This window comes from Microcebus murinus, chromosome 3 (genome assembly GCF_040939455.1).
Source record: "Microcebus murinus isolate Inina chromosome 3, M.murinus_Inina_mat1.0, whole genome shotgun sequence".
Lineage (NCBI taxonomy): Eukaryota > Metazoa > Chordata > Mammalia > Primates > Cheirogaleidae > Microcebus > Microcebus murinus.
In genome coordinates this window covers 81,427,044-81,449,846 of record NC_134106.1, presented here as the reverse complement: position 1 = coordinate 81,449,846, position 22,803 = coordinate 81,427,044, and the positions used below count along the sequence as shown (strand labels likewise).

The 22,803-nt window shown below is 36.7% G+C and overlaps 1 protein-coding gene across 1 annotated transcript in view; it reads right to left on the bottom strand.

The window, feature by feature from the left end:
• Positions 1-21,627, bottom strand: part of TMEM182 (transmembrane protein 182) — a 61,746-nt gene extending 40,119 nt beyond the window's left edge. The window contains exons 1-3 of the mRNA XM_012740531.2: positions 21,295-21,627; positions 20,958-21,057; positions 19,159-19,257 (exon numbers count right to left, since the gene is read on the bottom strand). Of these exons, the coding sequence (XP_012595985.2) occupies positions 19,159-19,257; positions 20,958-21,057; positions 21,295-21,426 (331 nt within the window). The 5' untranslated portion in view covers positions 21,427-21,627. The remainder of the gene's footprint in view (positions 1-19,158; positions 19,258-20,957; positions 21,058-21,294) is intronic.
• Between the last annotated feature and the right edge of the window lie 1,176 nt (positions 21,628-22,803).

The window sequence follows — 22,803 nt, the reverse complement described above, 5'->3', positions numbered from 1 at the left end:
GCAGCCTCATAAGTCACTTCCCACTCTTCTGGTTAGAGTCCCAGCAAGTAGATTGTCAATATTTCCCTTTGATAATGAACTATTTACATTGAACTTCCAAGTCTTTGCTTGAAAGGACCAGTCTTCTAAAATTGCCCATTTTAAGCAAAAAAGTCATTGCAAAAATCAAACAGTGTTCCCATAGCTACTCTGTGCATGGTTTAGTGGGAGGTTTGGTTTTCCTTATTTATTTGCAGTGATAGGATATATCTTTGGAAGTCTTTCCTCTCTAGCTACTCAACATAGCAAGCTGTTAGCGAAAACACTCTTCATAGTGCATAACAACAGCTGTTGCTCTGGAAACAAGTTAACGCTTTGCTTTCCATAAAATGGTGGTTCACTTCCTTCAACAATACTAAATCAATGGTTTATGGATGTAAATAATAGCCTTGGCCTTGGCCACTGGCAGACTTGAAGCAATGAATTTGGGTGCTAGGAAAAGTACCTGATAAAAATCAATTATATTTTGAAATGACTATTTAAAAGTCACCTTAATTTTATTTCCATAACCCCAAATTTGTTTGTGAATAGCAAAAGAAAAACTGATATTGACTCACTATGTCAACACTAAAAAGTAAAATAATAGAACAAACCAGTCATTCTTAAAGATGGTTTCACAGATTCTTTGGAGAGTATCCTGAAAAACCTTTCCAACTGCAACTGCCATGCCATAGGCCATGCATTCTGTTCCCAATCCACCCTTAGCTGCTGCTGGAAACAAGTCCATTTCCCAGAATACCTATTGGGGACCTGTTGCCCTCCCAGGCAATATTCTTGGAAAAAATCTCTTGCTAAGTGAAATTACACATTTTACTTATAGTTTAAGTCAACTGAGTCATAGTTTTAGGTTATCTGCAGCCAAGGCACTTTCACTAATAAAGCAACATACATTAAATTTTATTTTTCTCAAAAAAAGGAACTAACCAAATATTCCCTACATTTTGTTTTAAAGTGAATGGATATTGCTTGTGAGGAACACAAAACATGATTTTTCTACAGTGTTATCAAGAAGTTTATTACAAAGGAAGTTATAGAAATGGAGGCAACTCACTAGAAAGCATGATCTTTGAGTTAAAAGACCTGAATTCTCTGTTTCCTTGGATTTCAGATATGAGCAATAAATCCTACCTCATAATGCAGTCATTAAGAGTCAAGGTGGTAGTATTTAAAAAGTAAGGTAGGCGGGCCAGCACAATTGTCTATAACATGAGCACCATGTATGTTCCCATCATTTCATTTTATTTACGATATAAAAGGAAACAAAATAATTTTGTTATGGGGTTAGCAATTTTTATAAACTAAAAAGTCAAAATTACTTCTCTTATTTTACAAATTATTGGTATGTTAGTAGGTTTCAATAAGCAGGCAGAAAAACAAGAAGAGAGATTAATAGCTTTGAAGAAATCGCGATGGCGCCTTGAGCATTTCAATTTCTAGTGATTGCACTAGGTCATATTCCTCATGCAAGCCCTGGAATTCAAGCGATGCTGATGTTTATTATTCTATTTATGAGTGACATGCAATGTGGGGGTGAGTCTGATAAGGAGGAAACCCAGGAGGCATAACTTTAGGTCAAATGTTTCTCTATGCTCTAGACAACCTGCTAAACCCAAGCACGAGATCTCAGTGGCCCCTCATTCTACTTCCGAACAGCACTTGGCCCAGCTGGTCACTCCTTGCTCTGAGAAATGCTTTCTTTGCCTGGCTTCCAGAACACTACACTCCTCTAGTTTTCTTCCCGCCACCCAATCTGCCCACCCTCAGTCTCCATTTCTGATCCCTCCCTTTGTCCCTGACTCTTAACAACGGAGCACCCTAGGGCTCAGTCCTTGGGCTGATCTTTTTGTCTACTCTCACTCCTCACATGGTCTTGTCTTGTCTCAGGAAGACAAGACCCCCCTGCAGTGCCCCTCAAATGTGCAGTTCTTGCCCAGACCTACACAATTAACTCCACACTCTGAAATCCAAAGGCTTACGTAACATTTGCACTAGGAGTCTTAAACACAACATATCCATGAACTTCCAACGCTTGCTCTTAAAATTCAGATCTACCTCAGCTTTTAAACTTTACTACTAGCAACTTCATCCCTCCAGCTGCTAAGGACAAAAAAGAGTCAGCAATGACTTCTCTCTCCCTCACACCCCCTACCCGATCCATCAGCAAATGCAGTCAGCTGTTCCTTCAGAACCAGATAGAGTGAACTTCTGTACCCAAAAGATGAAGTAGACATACTCATTCCTATTCCTTCTGGCAAGTACATCTAAAAACCCTGGAAATTATCTATAAAACAAGCATAAGAAGACTCTAGAAGGTGGACAGCAGAAGGCAGACCAGCTGGGACGCTGGGACCCAAGGGACAGAACTGTGGTGAGCTCCCTGGATTTTCTCATCGCCCCACGTGTTCCAGACTTAGTGATGGAGAGCCAGCAAGCCAGAATCGACAGTGGGCACAAACTGGAAAAAAAAAAAAAAAAGCCAACAAGAACACATCTAGCCAAACAATAAAGTAAAGTATAATGTAGCATAGAAAATAACCCCTCTACTTTGGCCAACTACCACAGAAAAATGGCAGTCCTACTGCTACCCAAAAGCAAAACTGAAGAGGAGAGTGTACATTTCTACCTTCTTCATTCTGTAACAAGGTGCCTCAACCACATCCCCCTACGCCCCCCCCCCAACAAACCGAGGTAGTATCAGAGCAAGCTAAATAAAGAGCCTGGACTTTCATCCCTTCAGGGTAATGATGAGGACACCCTCCATGATAACAGTGACCATGTGGGGTACCCAGACTCTTAAGTGACAGAAATGAGGCAGCCTCTCCCAACTTGGGTGAGAGAGGCAGGACATTCACCACCCCACTGCACACTGCCTCCCCACCCTTGTCTGCAGGGCTGTGCTTGGAGTTGGAGGCCAGAACACTCAGTATCACTTACTAGTAACAAGGAGCATCTCTCCACCACAAATGTCATAGAAGACTTGGCATTAATGAGGCAATGTCCACCCTTTCCCCCACTGGAGTGGTCTCAAAGGAGGTTTACTAAAAAACAAAGTTTTAAATAAGATATATAGTCTCATAACACAATATTCAGAAAGTTCAGGTTTCAAATGAAAGCAGTAGAACTACCAAGAACCAGGAAAATCAAAACTTTATTGAAAAAGAACAGTCAATAGACACCAATGTCAAGAAGATAAAGATGGTGGAATTATCTGATGGGGATTTTGAAGCAGCCATAAGAAAAAAAAAATGTTTCAGTAGCACATATGAAAATGCTTGAATCAAATGTAGAGACAAAAAATATAAAGAAGAACCACATGGAAATTTCCGAATTGATAGATATAATAGCTAAAATGAAAAACTCAACAGATGTGTTTTACAGAATAATGAAGGAAACAGAGGAAATAATCAGTGAACTTCAAGATAGAATAATGGAAATTACCCAATCTGAAAAACAGGGAGAAAATAGACTGTTAAAAAAAATGAACAAGGAAGGAGAGATCTGTGGAATTATAACCAAATAATCTAACATTCATGTCGTTTGAGTCTCAGAAGGAAAAAAGCAGGGTGGGCTGAAGAAGTATTCAAAGAAATAATGACTGAAAGCTTCTAAAGTTGTCAAAAGACCTAGACCTAAAGATTTGAGGAGCTAAGCAAAGCCACAATAGGATAAAGCCAAAGAAATCTACACCAAAAGACATAATAATCAAACCTCTAAAAACAAAGGGCAAGAAAAAAATCTTAAAAACAATGATAAAGAACAACACTTTCATAGAGGGAAAAACAATTCGAATGACAATGGATATTTTATTAGAAACCATGGATGTTGGGAGGAGGTGGCAGAGCACTTTCAAGTACTGAAACAAAAGAGCTGTTAACCACATACTTTATACACAGCAAAAAGTATCATTCCGGAACAAAGGGGAAATCATGACATTCTCAGATGAAGGAAAACTAAGAGAGCTGACACACCAATAGAATTACTAAAGAGATAAAGGGAGCTTTCTAAACAAAAGCAAAATAATAGAAGAACAACAGCAAGGAAGTAAGAATAATAGGAAGAGCTCAAATATTTATGAACACAATACATAGTCCTCCTTTTGAGTTTTCTAAATTATGTTTGATAATTGAAGCAAACAAAAAGTAACATGTAATATGTGGTTCTCACATGTTATATGTAGAGGAAATATGTGAGACAATTATAATTGCTGGAGGGAGCTAAGCTTTTATACTTCACTTGTATTGGTAAATGTCAACACCAATAGACTGTGATCACATATATTTATAATGTAATATTTATATCAATGACTATAGAAGTTATACAAAGAGATACTCTCAAAAACACTATAGATAAATCAAAATGGAATTCTGAAACAGTTTCAAGTTACCCATAGGAAGATAAGAAAAGAAAACACAGAAATGAAAAACAGAACAAACAGAAAAAACATTAATGTGTCAGAATTAAGCTATAACATATCAATCATGATATTAAATATAAAAAGTGTCTACACCAGCTTAAAGGCAAAGTGTCACAGACCAGATATTTTTTAAATCACCCAATTGTATACTTTCTATAAGTCACTCACTTCATATTTAATGATATAGGTAAGTTGAAAGTAAAGAATGAAAATATTTATACCATGTAAATATTAATTAAAGGAATGTAAGAGTGGATATATTAATACTAGATAAAGTAGACTTCACTACAAAGAAAACTACTAGAGACAGTGCATATTATTAAAAAAGTAAATTCTACCAGGAAGACATAGCAATCCTAAATGTGTATGCATAAAAATAAAAACAAACCTAGAGTTACAAAATATGTGGCACAAAACTTATGGAACTGATAAGAGAAATAGACAAATCCACATTTACAGTTGGAGATTTTAATACCTCCCTCTCCATAATTGACAGAACAACTACACAGAAAATTAGAAAGTAGATAGAAAAACTAAACAATACCATCGACCATCTAATCAATATTTATAGGATACCCTATCAAAAAACAGAATGCACATTCTTTCCAAGTACTAAGGAACATATACCAATATCAATCATATCCTGAGCTGTAAAACAAACTTCAACCAATTTAAAAGAATTAAATTATATAGAGTGTGTTCTGTGACCACAATGGAGTGAAACTAGAAATTAATAACAGAAACACAATACTAGAAGTGCTAGTCTGTGTAATAAGGCAAAAAAGGAAATGAAAGACATGCAAATAAGAAAGAAAGAAAGAAAGAAAGAAAGAAAGAAAGAAAGAAAGAAAGAAAGAAAGAAAGAAAGAAAGAAAGAAAGAAAGAAAGAAAGAAAGAAAGAAAATTTTCCCTATTTTCAGATGACATGATTGTCTATGTTGAAAATCTCCAAAAACTCCCTAGAACTAATAAGAACATTTAGCAATTTTGCATGACACAAGATAAACATTTAGAAGTCAATTGTAACAGAACAACAAAATCAGAGGGCTGACACAATCAGATTTCAAGGCTTACTATAAAGATACAAAAATAAGACATTGTAGTATTGGTGAAAGAGTAGATTAAATAAATCGATGGAACAAAATACAGAACCCCCAAATAAATTCACACGATATAGACAACTAGTCTGACAAAGGAGCAAAGGGAATTCAATGGAGAAAGAGTAGTTTTTTTCACTAAATGGTGCTGAAACAATTGCATATCCATATGCAAAATGATGAATCTAGGCACCACTCTTATACCTTTCTTTCACAAGACTTAACTCCAAATAAATTATAGAGCTAAATGTAAAATGCCAAACCATAAAACATATAGAAGAAAATCTAGGTGATCTTGGGTTAGACAATAACATTTTAGACACAATACCAAAAGCAATATCTATGAAAGAAAAAATGGATGAGTGGGACTTCATTAAAAACAGAAACGGAAATTAAAAATTTCTGTTTGGTGAAAGATACTGTTAAAAGAATGAAAAGACAAGCCATAGACTGAGAGAAAATCTTTGCAAAACACATATCTGATAAAGGACTGGTATTCAAAATATATAAAGAACTGTTAAAATTCAATAATACAAAAACTTAATTAAAAAATGGCAAAAGGATTTGAACACACACCTCACCAAGAAGACATAGAGATGGTAAATAAGCATATGAAAAGATGTTTGACATCATCGGTCATCAGGGAATTGCAATTGAAACAATGAGTTACTACTACATACCTATTAAAGTGGCTAAAGCTCCAAAACATTGCCAACACCAAATACTAGCAAGGATGTAGGGCAACATGAACTCTCATTCATTGCCGGTGGGAATGCAAAATGGTATAGCCACTTTGGAAGACAGCTTGGCACTTTCTTTACAAACTAAGCATACGCTTACTATATGATCCAGCAATTACACTCCTTGGTATTTACCCCAAAGTAGAAAACTTACTTCACACAAAAACCTGCACACAAATGGTTGTAGCAGCTGTATTCATAATTGAAAAACTTAGAAGCAATCAGGATGTCCTTCAATAGGTGAATGCATAAGTAATTGTGATATATCCATACAATGGGATACTGCTCATCATGATAAAGAAATGAGCCATCAAGCCATGGAAAGACATGGAGGAATAAATACTTATTACTAAGTGAAAGAAGCCAATCTGAAACAGCTACATTCTGTGGAATTTCAACTATATGACATTCTGGAAAAGGCAAAGCAACAGAGACAGTAAAAAGATCAGTGAGTGCCAGGGGTTGCAGGAGGGAGGGATGAATAGATGGTGCACAGAGGATTTTTAGGGCAGTGAAATTACTCTGTATGATACTATAAGGGTGGATACGTTTCTCAAAATTCTCAAATGCACAACATAAAGAGTGAATCCTAATGTAAATCACGGACTTCAGTTAATAACAATGTATTAATACTGGATCATTAATTGTGGCAAATGTACCCGGATGTTAACAATGGGGAAAACTGTACATGGTGGCATGGGAAGAACTCTCTGTACTTTTCACTTTCTATAAATATAAAACTGCTCTAAAAATAGTCTGTTAATTTTTTTAAAAATCAATTGAATTTCTATATATTAGCAATGAACACATGGAAACTGAAATTTAAAATATAATATCAGTTGGAATTGCTCCAAAAGTGAATTAATTGGCTATAAATATAACAAAGCACACAGTATTACTACTAAATGCTGATAAAGGAAATCAAAGAAGACCTAAATAAATGAAGGACTATACTGTGTTCATGGATTAGAAGACTCAAAATAATGAAGGCATCAGGTCTCTCCAAACTGGTATATAGGCTTGATAATTTCTACCAAAATCCCAGCAAGATTTTCTTGTAGATATGTAAAAGATGATTCTTAAATTTATACAGAAAGTCAAAGGATATAGACTAGGAAAACAACATCAAAAAAAGAACAACAATGTAGAAAGAATCCCTCTATCTGATTTTGGAATTTATTATATAGCTAAAATAAGCAAGATGATATGGTACAGGCAGAGGAATAGACTCATAGATCAATGAAACAGAATATAGAGTCCATAAATAGTTCTATCCTACACTATGATCAACTATTTTTTGATTTAGATGGAAAAGCAACTCAATGGAGGAAGGACAGTCTTTTCAACAAAGGATGCTGCTGGAACAATTGGACATACATCTTCAAAAAAATGTGCCTCACACCTTATACAAAAAGTAACCCAAAATGTATCATAGATTTAAGGGTAAATTGTAAAACTTTAACATTGTGGAAGCACAAACTATTTTTTTAAATAAATAAATTAAACTGTATCAAAATTCACAACTTTTATTCTGCAAAATTTCTGTTAAGTGATGAAAACACAAGCTACACAATGGGAGAAATTTATAAACCCATATCTGATAAAGTATGTATATCTAGACTATATAAAGCACTCTCAAAATTCAATAATCAAAAGATAAATAATTCAATTATAAAATGAACGAAAGACATGAAGAGACATTTCATTGATAAGGATATGTAGATGGCAACTAAGCACATGAAAATATTTTATACATCACCAGACATTAAGAAAACAGAAGTTAAGAACAAATTGAGCTATCATCACACAGCTATTAGAATGACTAAAGTAAAACACTGTGGCAATAAATGCTGGTGAGGATGCAGAGAACCTGAATTTCTCATACATTGCCAGTGGGAATGTAAAATAGTAAAGCTTCTCTGTAAAATAGGTTGGCAGTTTTTTAAAAACGTACACGTTCACTTGCCATATGACCCAGCAATTGTATCTCTGGGCATCTATCCCAGGTAAATGAAAATTTATGTCCTTACAAGAACAGTGCACAATCTTTGTAATAGCTCCAAACTGGAAACAACCAAAATGCCCCACCACAGATGAATGGTTGAACAACTACTTAGCAATAAAAAGAAATGAACTATTGATACATGCAACCACTTAAATGGATCTCAAGAGCATATGCTTAAAAAATAAGCCAGTCTTAAAAGGTCATATACTGTGTCATTCCATTTATAGAACATTCTTGAAATGACAAAATTAGATATGTGTATAACAGATTAGTGGTTTTGAAGGGTTAGGGAGTGGTGGAGGGAGAAGTGAGTATTAAGAGGTATCCCTGGGGAAATCAGGGTGTTGATGGAATAGTCCTGTATCTTGACTGTGGTGGTGCTCACAGCATGAAAATCTACGTGTGAGATAAATGGTACAACATCATGGATGGAACTCTAGACCACTATCCTAAGTGAAGTATCTAAAGAATGGAAAAACAAGCACCACATGTACTCTCTATTAAATTGGAACTAACGAATGAGCACACATGTGCATAGAGGGAAGTGTAGCTCAACAGAAATCAATAGGGGGGATGGGGAGGAAGGGATGGGCACAAATCTACCTAACGGATACAATGAACACTATCGGGGTGAAGGGCACACTTATGACCCTGACTCAGCATTACAGAAGCAATCCTTGTAACAAAAACATTTGTACCCCCGTAATGCTTTTAAATAAAAAATAAACAAATGGCACAGAACTATACACATGCACCGTACTGATGTCAGTTTCCTGGTTTTGATAGTGCGCTGGAGCAATGTAAGATGTAACTGATGAGGGAACCAGACAGAGGGGTGCAGGGGACCTCTGTACTGTCTTTGCTACTTTCTGTGAATCTATAATTATTTCAAAATAGAAAGTTTAAAGAAAGTAATCAGAGAGTGTAGACTCTGCTAAAGATATGTGCTGATATATTTGCGGTAGAAATTATATAATATTCAGAATTTGCTTTAAAATAATCCAGTGTGGATTATTCCTACAGATTTATACAGATGAAACGAGATATGTTGGTAATTATTGAAGTTGGGTGATGATTACTAAAGTTGCAACGTATGGGTTCATTATACTCTTTACGTCTGTAAACATTTGAAAATTTTACTATAATAAAATAGTAAAAACAAAACAAAAACAAAATTCAGGACTGATATTTTAAGGTACATAGCAGCCCAGGCATACACAGTTTTCTTGGTGTTTTATTGTGTCTTGTTTATTACAAGCCATGTCCACTTGATAGAATTCCTTACTGGTAGATAAATAATTGTAATAAGACTCTACTAGAATTAAGGAAATTTTCATCTCCTAATATTCTGGTCCAAGCCATCTGGGATATGGGAAACCTGCTAACTGGGCTGCCTGGTTCCACCCTTGCCTTGCGACAGTGTGTTAATAATGCAGCAAACTGAACGGACTCTCTTACAATATAAATCAGACTGGAAATCTCCCTTAACCCCCCCTCATCTCACTCAGAGTAGGAGCCCATGTCCTGACAACAGCCCAGCCTCCCCCAGCACCCACTGCCTCTCTGACCACATCTTCTGCTCTCCTCTCACTCGCTCTTCTGCAGCCATCCCAGCTTCTCTTCTGTTCTCCGCACACAGCAGGCATGCCTCAGTCTCTGAGCCTCTGCAGCTTATGTTCCCTCTGTTTGGAACACCCTTCCTCCAGATACCCCATGGCTCTCTCCCTCACTTTCTCAGAGGCAGGCTTTCTCCCGACCACATTATAGTCGTTATCTGTATCCAGCCCTGCCCATCCCAGGCCCCTTCGCCTCCAGCCCCTTTCCAAGTTTGGTGTTTAGCCAGAGTACTTGTCATCTTCTAACTACAACGTATTTGACCAATTTATGCTGCTTTGTCTGACTGTCCTCACTGGCGTGTCAGTCCCCCAAGGGCAAGGATTTTTATCTGTTTTGTTCACTACTATTCACCAGGCCCTATGAAAGTGTCATAGTATATGCTCAATAAATATCTGTTGAATGAATTTTAATCATTATTACCAGATAAAGAGTGGCAAATGTTTGCCAGTACAGAGCATAATATTAACTATCATGTACTACGGTAATGGTGATAATGATATTAATAATAATGATGAACATTTATTTATGAAGCCCTTACTCTTTGCTAGAAACTCTGTCAAATGCCTCAGGTGGCCACACACACACACACACACACACACACACACACACGCACACTCAGAGAGTGGGAGGCATTTCACTAAGGAGAAGTTATGATGAATTTATGTTCCCTGATGATGACCTATTTTTGGTGCTCAAAGTTGGTATATCATCATAAGAATAGCTCACATTTATTGAATACCAATGACATGGCAACCAATCTGCCAAGCATTTGTACTATGATGTCTTTTCATTTTCAGAACAACTGTATGAGGTTGACACTATTCTTATTTCCCTTAACAAACCAGTCTGTAGAGTTTAAAAACCTGCCCTCGTACTCTTAGCCAAAGTGTCGGTACCAGGTGATGAGTGCAGACTGGAAGTCCAGCTTGTAATCCCCTCCCACCCCCCGAGAACCCTCACCACGAGCCAGTCCCTGGGCTGAAAACCCTATACAGCATCTATTGAGCCCCCAGAGGGCTCAGGGAGCCTGCTGAGACAGCTCAGCTAGACTGCAGAGCCCACACTCAACCCAGGCCTGTCCAGCTCAAAACAAGCCTCACCTTACCCATGAGGCCATCCTGTCTAGTATTGACATTCCCTCCACACACAGCCCTCTCATCTTTTATTTCCCCCAAGTGCTGACCGACTTATTTTGCTTATTTCATCACTACAGTGCAAGCTCCATGAGGGCAAGAATTTAGGGCTGATTCTGAAAACACCCAGAATAGTGCCCAGCATACAGTAGGCACTCAATCATTTCCTTCCTTGAATCTAACTGATATACTCTCTTCTAAGAAAAGGTGCAGAGCTTGGGGCAGATGCAATCATGATTAAAGGTAAGAAAGGCCCAGACAGCTCCCTACCCCTGCTTGGCTTGAATATCCTGTGTGAAAGAAGGCGGCAGAAGGAAACTATTATCACATCCTTTCAGGCCCAGACCCAGCCTGAGCACAGAGGGTGGACAGTCTGAGTGTAATTCCAGAGAAGAGCTTGGGCCTAGGTCAGCCGTGTTGGAAGTAAATGTCCAGAAAACCCCAGTGGTTCTCATAAGAGGGCGTTTTGTGCCCACCCACTCCCGAGACATCTGGTGATGTCTGGAGTTATTTTTGGTTGTTGCAACTGAGGGCGTGCTGCTGCTAGTGGGTAGAGACCAGGGGTGCTGCTAAAAATCTTATAATCCACAGGGCAGTTCCCCAACAAAGAGCTATCTGGCCCCAAATGTTGACAGTGCGGGGGTTAAGCAACCCTGCTCTGTAGCACCAAGAGATCTCCATCATGAGAGGTTTCTTCTTCTGAGTGCAGCAGGCAGGTTCAGGGCTTGCCAGAAGCTTCCATAAAGGTGGGAGGCTTTCCCCATGAACAGAGCCAAGACGCACTGCTGGGAATATCCACACAGTCTTGTTTTCAGAAAGTCATCACCTCCCATTATTGGAGGGATGTTATGTAAACTGCCAATCCTGAGAAGCCCATGAACAAATTGTAAAAAACACAAAAAGGCACCTTCTCAAAAAAGTGATTTTTAATTACAACTTTGATGTTATGTCCTGGAACTTCCAAGCTGACTCGATGAGTGAGCAGCCCTGGGAGTGGCACTCAAACCCCAATGGAATCTGGGCTGGGGTCCCAGATGAAAAGTCAGCTGTCAATCAGGAATTGCAGCCACCCTGTCATGTGTGCTGTGTCTGTGGCGATGGCTGTGTGATTCCAAATGTCTGAACGAATAGCAGGAAATTTAGTTGATGTTAAGGCATTTCCAAATATCTAAGTACTTGACATTTATGAAAAATAATGAATGAATTGCATTTTACATTACATTTTGCAGCTCATGGCTTTTCCTATCTGACTAAAGCAAAGCAGAAATATTTGAAACTATTTGTTATATTTAGGACTAGGGCCAGAATCACCATATATGAACACACACAAATTAATAAATAAAACCCAACTACACCAGAATGATCAATGTCCAAGCTGGAGTGTGTGGGGGAGGGGATCCTGATGAGATTAGGTACCTATGACATGTTAATGTGTCCCCCAAATTATTAAGTATTTACATTTATGCTAACTCTGGACTCAAATTTTAATTCATTACTGTGCTGTTTCAAGCTGTCAGATGTAAGAGCATGCATTTTTATATTTCATTTTGCCTTGTATAGTGAAGCAAGTTTTTGGTGTGTTTTTATGGTTGTTTTCATAAGGACGCTGTGCTCTTTCAGTGGCTATTCCAAGCCCCAGTGTTGGCTAATTGCAAAGGTCTCAACTTCCTCATTGCTCACTCCCTGAACATGGCAGTGTGAGGTTTCACATTCCCACCATTCTGCTCACCGCCCCTTGAGGAGGCTCGCTGCTTCCTGACCTCTCCACTCGGAAGAAAAGGGAGGAGAAAGCCTGGGGAAGGGCTTGGCTCTCAGTGGAAACCGCTGGTGGCAAAATGTGCAGGAAAATGGAATGGGTTCCCATTGCCTAGAAGAGAGGACAGAGCCTTCAAGTCTAGTCTAAGAGAATGGGCCATGAACCAGAATGGGACACACAGCAGAAGACCTGGAAATCTCAGGTGGCTTTAAGAGTAGAATTAGGTGCCTGAAAGAGCAACCTTAAGGAGAGTGTGCTACTTGCTGAATTATTTCAAACTGATATTCCACCATCAATTTGGATTTAATAACTGAACTAAATCCCCACCCTCTACTTCAAAACATGCCTCCTCCCCTTAACTCTCAAATTTCTGTCCTCCTTGCCAAATTTTCTTAATTGAAAATCATTCACAGTTCAGTACCAGTTTGCAAACAATTTGGTACTATGGTACAATAACAACAAGGAAAATCTATTCCTGTCTTTTGATTCACCATTCATACTTCTGGAAATATAACCCAAAGAATTAGTACAAATTATGAATAATGATACATGCATAAAATTATTTTTAATGTGGAGTTAGCAACTAACGTTAAAACATTTGAGAAACTAAAAATGTTTGAGAAACTATTAAATAAAAACATGGAGAAATATACACTAACATAAGAAAAATAGAAGAGCAAGATAGACATTTGTATTTATGATGATTAAAACTATGTACAACTTCCATCTGTGTACATGAGTGCTGATTGGTTAGTGCCAATTTAATAGTGTGTACACGTGGTATTTGTTTTTCCATTCTTGCAATATTTCATTTAAGAGGATGGTCTCTGCTTTCATCCAGATTGTTGCAAAAGGTATTAATTCATTTTTAATGGCTGAGTAGTATTCCATGGTATACATATACCACATTTTATTAATCCATTCATGTATTGATGGCACTTGGATTGATTCCACATCTTTGCAATTGTGAACTGTGCTGCAATAAACATTCTAGTGCAAGTGTCTTTTTGACAAAATGACTTTTTTTTTCCTGTGGGTAAATACCCAGTAGTGGGATTGCTGGATCAAATGCTGGGTCTAATTATAGTTCTTTGAGGAACCTCATTTTCCATAGAGGTTGCACTAGTCTTCAGTCCCACCAACAGAGTATAAGTGTTTTCCCTCTCTGTCTCCATGCTATTGTTTTGGGACTTTTTGATAAAAGCCATTCTCACTGGAGCTAGGTGATATCTCATTGTGGTTTTGATTTGCATTTCTCTGATGATTAGTGATGTTAAATGTTTTTTTGTATATTTATTGGCCATCAGTCTGTCTTCATTTTAAAAGCTTCTGTTCATGTCTTTTGCCCACTTTTTAATGGGGTTGTTTGATGGAAATCATGCAGGTGGGAGGGGAAGGAGGGGATAGGTGAAATCATACCTAACGAGTACAATGTACACTGTCTGGGTGATGGGCACACTTATGACTTTGACTTAAGCAGTACAAAGCAATCCATGTGACCAAAACATTTGTGCCCCTGTAGTATTATGACATTTTAAAAACTGAGGAAAAAAGGAATTTCAGGATCTCTGAAAAAAAAAAAAAAAAAAACTATGTACAAATGCAAATCAAAAGGACTGGGAAAAAAAACAAAACACTAAAATAATGATCATTGGTTGGAGGTAAGTGACCATATTACCTTTTATTGTATATTGTTTAAACTGAACTACATGTACTTCCAAAGGAAATTTCTTCATCATGTTAGATTCCTCTAGCTTTCTTTTGTTTGGCTATCAAGTTTTACATATTAGCTCTTCAAATATCAATTACAGCCTTTATTCCCTTTTTGTTCTGTTCTACTCTTGGTCAACCCCTGATGATTGTGATTCACTCAACACTCACTCCCAGTCCTGCTCCCTTCTCTTCTACTCTAGTTGATAGAAAGCCAAAAACTCCGTGGCCCAGCTTTATTCATGGGACACCATTTTGATGAATAAAGCAGAAAACTACTGGCACATTCAGGATACACTCCTGCTTTTCTGAGGATGGAAGAGTGTGAAGGTGACTGTCAACCTCCGAGGACAGTGGAAGAAAAGGCTGACAGATCCTGGTCCCTGGCAATAGCATCATGGCAGCTGCTTCTGGTCACCTTGTTAGGGGAGAAAAACAGTGCTTGTGTTTAGCTACTCTCTGCTGCCTGTTACTTGCAGCCTGGTGCATTACTGACTGATACCTTGCCTAGCTGCCTTCCTGCTTCTAGCCTCACATCATTCTCTTCAACTTACACTTTTTATAAGGGAGAAGAAAGGAGAAACCAGAAAAGAGTACTAGATAAATAAACATTGACAATAAAAGCAAAGGACAGCTGACAGGTAAAAAATAACGTGGAAGACCAAAATTTACAAAACATATGCAAAAAAAAAAAAAATTAAGAGCAATCTAAGTCTGTTTAGTAAAGGGTTAAAGAAATCCTCCACACATCAATCTTTACTTAGGGTATCAGCATTAATACCACAGTACAGTATAACAATGGAGTCTCCCCAGAATACTCATTTAACTGTTCGTCTAGACCAGACACAAAACTGAGCCAAACAAGCAAGACCCATGGACTCCACTCCCATGGAGTTTAGAGTTGAACTGGGAAGAAAAGAAGGAAATACATGAACAAGATAATTACACAAGTAAATAATGAAAAGCTGCACTATGAATTATCAAATTAAAGCGTGGGTTTTATAAAGGACAATGTGGCCCAATGAATGCATTAGGAGGCCGACAAGGAAGGCTTCCTTAGAAAACCAAAGTTTGAACTGGCTGTAGGGATAAGCCTGCTTTGTTAGAAACAGCAACAGCAACAGAGGAGGGAGTGGGGAGAGAGGAACAGCCTTTGGGGAGGGCTATAGCATGTATGCCTGAGGCCAGGGGACAAACACAGAGCTCAAGGAACTCAAAGGGGGTCAGGGTGGCTAGCCCAGGTGAATAGGTATTTGTTCCAACTCTTCAAGAAAAGGTGAAATTTTGTCCAATATATTCTGCTTAAGAAGGAAATCAAGTATTTAATTTAGTTTTAAAAAATTTCCACTTGGAAAAAATAAAACTAGTTTAGTGCTGAAAATACTAACTGTAAGTTTTCTATAACATCATTCTACACATATTTTTAAGTATCTACTAATTGCCAGGCACTATACAAAGTTCTGGGAATATAAACACGAATAAGTTACATTCTGTACCCTCAAGGAGCTCCGATATACACCGGAGAAACTGAGGTAAACAATTTCAGCTAATTATAATGAGCCCTTTGACAGGCTGTCAAAAGCTATGGAGACACCAAGAAAGAGCAAAATTAATTCACTTAGGGCTGAAATATCTTGAAAATTCATTTATGTTCAGTACATCATTACCAAATGATACCACATAAATGAACTGTGATTGAATGTAAGCATGAAACAAACCAGGAAATCTAAACTCTGGCAAATTTCAAAAGGTAATAGAATGGTTTCATGGACTTCAAAGCACACACACCTACCAAAAACAATTCTTAGAAATAGACCCTCTCACTAAGCTGGAGCAATCACTCAAATAACTAGATTTGAAAGTAATTGAATTTCAGAATATGTGTTTGGGATTTTTTAAAGAACGAAACTCCTAATTAGACCTGACTATATGCATATGTCATCTTCTGATAGCAAGGTAGAAAAAGCCAATATAAGTTTAATTTCTGCTTTTGCTGAGACACAAATAAAAGACTTATACTTTTTAATAGTAAGCACTACAATTAAGCTTTTTTATTCATTATAGTTTATAATATTATCAATAAAACAAAAACCAGAGACTGGGGACTTTGTATGAGTTCTGCCAATGATCAGCTGTGTGAAGACACAGAGTCACATGTTTTCTCTGAGTTTCAGTCTCCTGATTATGAAAGAGGATAATCTCATCAGTAGTAGCCCTGATTCTAAAGTAGTCACTCCAGAAAAAAATCGTACTCCACTGTATTATTTTCACTAAATCAAATATTGACTAACTGTAATTGTAAAAACTCAGACGAACACAAAGTCATTTTACGAATAATTTTCCAGGCCATGATACATCAAGATTTTATATAATAATATTTTCAGTTTACTGAAGATAACTTAGCAAGTATCTAATGCCTGGTAATTATGAAGCTACAAGAAACTAAATAGTGGCTCTTGAGTATAGTAAAGATTATATAGTCTTGTTAACTAGGAAACACATACCGAAAAGTCAGATAGAATACTTTTGATACAATCTATGCCTTTTTCTTGGATACAGGAAATACACAAAAAACATAAATCACACAAATATAACATCAAATTTCCTTGTACATTATTATGAGGCTAAATGAAACTTGTGTATCCTATTTCTGTTGTAAACATATCTTTGCACATCTCAATCATTTTTTACTTAAAGTATTTGATAAAGTTTCTTAAAGTGAATAAGGAGTTACAATATATGTGCCAAAGGGGAGTTTGATAATTAAAAAAAAAAAATTGGATATGGTTTTGTCACTAGATCCAAAAAATGACACACTAATTATATGCAGTGCTACATAATAATTCTAAGTGTAATTGCAGTATAATTTTTCTGACATGTATTTACTATCCATCTCCATCATAATTATTATGCATAGATTATGTTACCTTGTTTTTCAAGTCCTCCACTATTGCCTTGAGGTGCAGACTTTTCAAATATGTACATTCCTTGTGAAATACACTGTGCCTACCATACCTGTTCCATCACAAGACTTCAGCATATGAATAATGACAACAACAAAATACTATTATTTATGCGAACAACAAATTCTCTGGAAAGCCAATCCTGTACTACTTCTCAGTTCATTTATAAAAGTACAAATGTCAGGGAAAGGGCATATTTTTTTAACTTTTCTGTAAAACAAAATTTCTTCCTATGCTGTCCTATGCTGTCCTATGCTTCTATTTCTTCCTATGCTGTCCAGCTCCTCTTTTACCGGTGAGAGAGTCCATGTTTTACACGAGCCACAGGGTTTTGACAAATATGAAATGTGATACCTCATGCAGTTTTTAATGTGAAGGAGCACCCACACCACTTGTTTTCAGGGAAGACAGCCACCGTCCTTTGCACCCAAGGAATCCCAGGGGACAATCACAGCTGGAGGTCAGCTCACCATGCAGACCCCGCATGCTCGCCATAAAGTGCCATGTTTAGGATGTGATATAAACCAATGCTAAGTTCTTTGACAAACCTAAAACAAAATTGTAACATGTGGAACTGTGTATTAAAAAGATTAAAAATAGTTTAATGTAAATTTTTTTTTTAAGTTCTGTGATGGTGAATGTTCTCTATCAACTTGTTTAGACAATGGTGCCCAGTTGTTGGGTCAAACACCAGTTTAGATGTGGCCGTGATGGTATATTTTAGAGGCAATTAGCATTTACAATCATTTTCCTCCATAATATGAGCAGGCCTTATCCAGTTGAAAGCCTGGAGAGCAAAGATAGGTTTCCTGAGGCAGAAGGAAGCCAGCCTCCAGACTTCAACATATAAATTCTGCTGCAGTTGCCAACCTTCAGACTTACGACTACAACACCAAGGCTTATCTGAATGTCCAGCCAGCCAGCACATCCTACGCATTTCAGACTCAACAGACCCCAGAGCCAAATCCTTAAAATTTCTCTCTCTGTATGTGTGTGTGAGAGAGAGTTTATGTGTATGTATTCTACTGGTTCTCTTTTTTTTTTTTTTTGGAAGACCTTGACTAATATAAGTTTATTTAGAATATTAAATATAGTAGGTATTCCTTTTGCGAAACAAACACTTTTTGGTTTTGTATATGACATTGATAGTCTGTACCAAACCTTAGTTTTAGAGTTATTAAAAACTTCATGTTTTAAATATGACTTTCCATAGCAATATCTGACTATCTTTTGTCTATGGGACATCACACACATAGAGTTCAGTCATTTTATGTGAATGTGGTAGCATAATTCTAGTTTCATGTGTAACAATGGCAAGAAAATGTTCTAAAAATAGGATGTATATGACAATATTTTCAATTGTAAGACCAGTTTTAGGTCAATTAAACCCTTCAGAAGTAGTTCTTCCCATTAAACATCACTATCTTCATATCAAAAAACACATCTTTTAAAAAATTATTTTTGTAAGTAACAAGTGAATTACATCTAGGTCAAAGTTATGTTCTTTCAAATTATAAATGGTGCATTAACATAGCATGCCTTTTCATATTTTATAGATTTGTAGGAAAAATGTTGAAATTACAGGTGTTCAACTATTTTTTAATTGCTCACAAAAATTTTGTGGTGGGTATCCTTTAAAAGATAAGCTCGTTTCAGAGGCAATCTGAGGACAGAGGGTACTTACTGACTGCAGAGTCGTAGGAGGTGGAATTGTGCTCGCCTCTCAGGAAGGGATACGGGGACAGGTAAGCATGTGTGCAGTTCTTGGATGGTGGCTGATTGGCTGAGAAAGAGAGCAAAGCAGTGTGGCATTTGTTACTGAGAAGCTAGGTGATGACTCATTCCTAATGGAACAGAAATGCCGGGGGAGGGGTTACACAAGCAAAAAACAACTGCTGGTCCTATCGACCAATTCAGAGAATTGTGAGAGGGAGGATGACATCCTAGAAACCTCTATTAAAAAGCACAGGACAGCTGAAAGGTGGACTCATCCAGAACATCTACCTATGTGACATAAATTCAACGGAATCAGTGCAAATGCCTTTAATATCACCTTAAAATTATAGGTGTCATGTTTTATTTATTTTTCACATATTCTCCAGTACCTAACATAATGCCTAGTATGCATTAGGTATTCAAAAATAATTGTCTTTAAAATTGTCTTAATTATTAATAATTAATTGTTTAATAATTGTCTTAATAAATTTAACCTTCATTCGTTGCAATTAATAAAAAATTTCTTCTATATCTATTTTATTTTGGGGGAAAAGATACAAATGACCAATCATACAAGTTAATAATTCAAATAAATTTTAGCATTTGATGAAATCACAAGAAGGAAATTTTTATGTTGTCTGAAAACGTTAAATTTCATATGTATACTTTAAGGTGGAGTGAAATATTGGCATATTCTTTCTTTTTCTAAATCTTTGGCAAAATCTTTTTCTTGCACAATCTAACTGACTTCTCTTTATCAAAGTCTAAATAATTGCCATTGGCAAGTTGCATGCTATTCTCTCCTGCCCCAAATGCTCTATAAGATAGCCTATCAGATATTTATCTCAAAGTACCACTTCATCACTACCTTGTTCCTTTTACATAAGATAACTCACTATCAGCTTGCTTAAGTCTTCAGTTATTTCATCTTTTTATTATATATTCCGCAATCTTGACTATTGTATAAATACCATACTTCGATTTTTCACAAGAGTATTTAATAAGATTAATAATTTAGACCCTCAATAACTTTAGGCTAATAAACAGTTCTTTCATTGTTAGACACAATAAAACAAATGTTAGCTATTTTTAATAAATTGATTTTCAAAGATTAATTTAAATATATAAGAAATATATTTGAAAGATGCATCAGAGTTTTTAAAAGCATTCTACTTCTAAAAAGAACTTTAAAGTTTCAACAAGAGAGGGCAAACATCAAAAGCAAGGCATGTCTTGATATTACCATGAACTTGGATAAAGCCAAAATAAAACAAGCTTTCATCTGCACTGCTGGTAATTAAGTTTCATTATCAAAAAAGGATTTTGTTAACTTTGAAACTATGAATATAAAATAATACATCTCTGTTTCTGGATTTTTACATTTCAGATTTCAAGGGCTAATAGTAAAAAACAAAAAAGGGTTTGTTTTTTTTTGCAATGTAACAATAATAGACACTTGAAAAAGTACTATAGATAATATCTGTTTTATTTGTTAAGGCTAGTGTATTTTAAATATGAGCAGGGAAACAGTGGATAATTCAGTTTTCCATAAATATTCAGACTCTTATTTTATGTTAGAAGATAGACTAATTATTCCTATAGCCTTCCCTATTTACTGAAAGGCAGTCTCTTCATTAAACTTTTGAAGGCATCTTACTGAGGTTTTACAATTAGGAATCCAACACTCTGTAAGTGACATCTACTAAATAAGAAGTTGTTCATTTTTATTTTAGTGACATAGGGAATATAAAGTTAAGTTATACTTACTATACCAGAACTTCCAAATACTGGAGCCATTATCTTCCACAATCCCATTAAACCAACATCGCCAGAAGAATCCTTCATGGTGGAAAGTGACATTCTCTATCTGCACAGAACACAGATGAAGTAACTTGCCATCAACACAAAAAATACAATCAAAACTATTACATCCAGGAAATTTTTAAAGAAATGTATTTTATCCCAAATAATAATGATCAGTAGCTTTCTACATATCTCTTCTATGATGAAATAGACATTCCACCACTATTCTCTGGTTTCAAGAGGCTACATAAGACTATTTCATCATTACCAAGTACATCAGTATTTTAAAGAAGAAACTCACATTCTGTTCACCTGAACACCTCCCCACTTCAGTTGCAAGAAGCCAATAATCCGATCCAAAAGCCACCAAAAATAATAAAACCCCCAAAGCACCAAAAAGAGCCCCAAAGAAGATGGCGATATTTAGTCTCATTTTCAATTCACTGGTTTCCTATTAAATAAAATAAGAAATTTTGAAACGGGAGACACCTAGCTTCTTAACAACAACAACAAAAAAAGAATAAGGTTTTTGAGTACGTGGAAACCCCTTGAGAAGGCTGTCCTAGCTCATGTTTTGGTGGCTTCTCGCTCACACCACTGCCAGGCAGATTTGTATTCCCTTTTGCTCTTCCCTGGAGCGACTCCAGCCCAGCAGCTGAGAATGACTGGCTATTTTAAGATAGTGATTGAGGAGCTGCTGTCTTTCTCCCGTGGGGATCAAAAAATAGCTGACCTTCCCCTGACTACAGCAAGGAGTACCAGGAACTGGCTGGGATTATCATGATTGCTGTTGGTTAATCCATAGATGTGGAGAGAAGATGGAATGGCTATGAAGTCATTGGCCCCAAATCTCAAGTGTCTGAACAAGCTCCTCCTAGCCTTAGGATGACCATTACAATCCCAAAGACACTTAAGACTCTCTTTGAAGATATATGAATGGCAACTATAATGGACCACAAAGAGACTTCTCTTAAATACGATTTAAGTTGTAATTAACTTCTTAATTCCTTTTGGACATTTTTGTGGTAGAAAATAAGTTTTGGATCAAATGGTCTGACATAACCGAATACAGTTCGAGATAACTTAGATATCCAGAGGTGTACTTAAAAGATCAAGAATATCATGGTAACACAATTTTTGAAAGTATTAAAAAAAGCACTGTATGCAGCATATATACCAGTGTCATAAAAACAGCACTTCCTATAGTGGCTCATGAATCTTATACAAGTTATTCCAAATAATCATTTCAAAAGTGGACTGATGAAAAAATTATCAAAAATGTATTGTGTCCTGAATTGAGATGAAAGAACCTGGCTTACTCTTTCTTTTTCCTTCATTTTAAATACCTAACTTCCCCAAAATATGAATCATACTTAATATTCGTATGGACCACCACTGTCTTCACGCCTTGTCTCTTTACATTTGCCATGCGTGAAGACAACAGAGAGTATTTTTTACTAAGTATTTGTGCATCATTGAAAACCCTGCCACTGTCCTTTTGACTAGGGTTTTTATATTCTCAACAAAAACATAGACCGCTTAATTTTCCAAGGAGGTAGCTGAACTCTATCAGCTTCCTTCATCCCTTCTTTTATGTGGCATTGAATAGATCCTTATGATGGATTTTCTGAGGGCAAGAAGATACTTAGTAAGCATGGAGAGCCTTCGTCTGCTTTAGCTATATGCAAGTGGAGGTATTTAAAGGCCATGAATAGAATTCTAAGCCAGAGAATCAGTAACTGTATGGGTTAAATTGAATTTGAGGATTCAACTGAGCTTCACCCTGACCTAAGGCTCAGATATTTTTTAT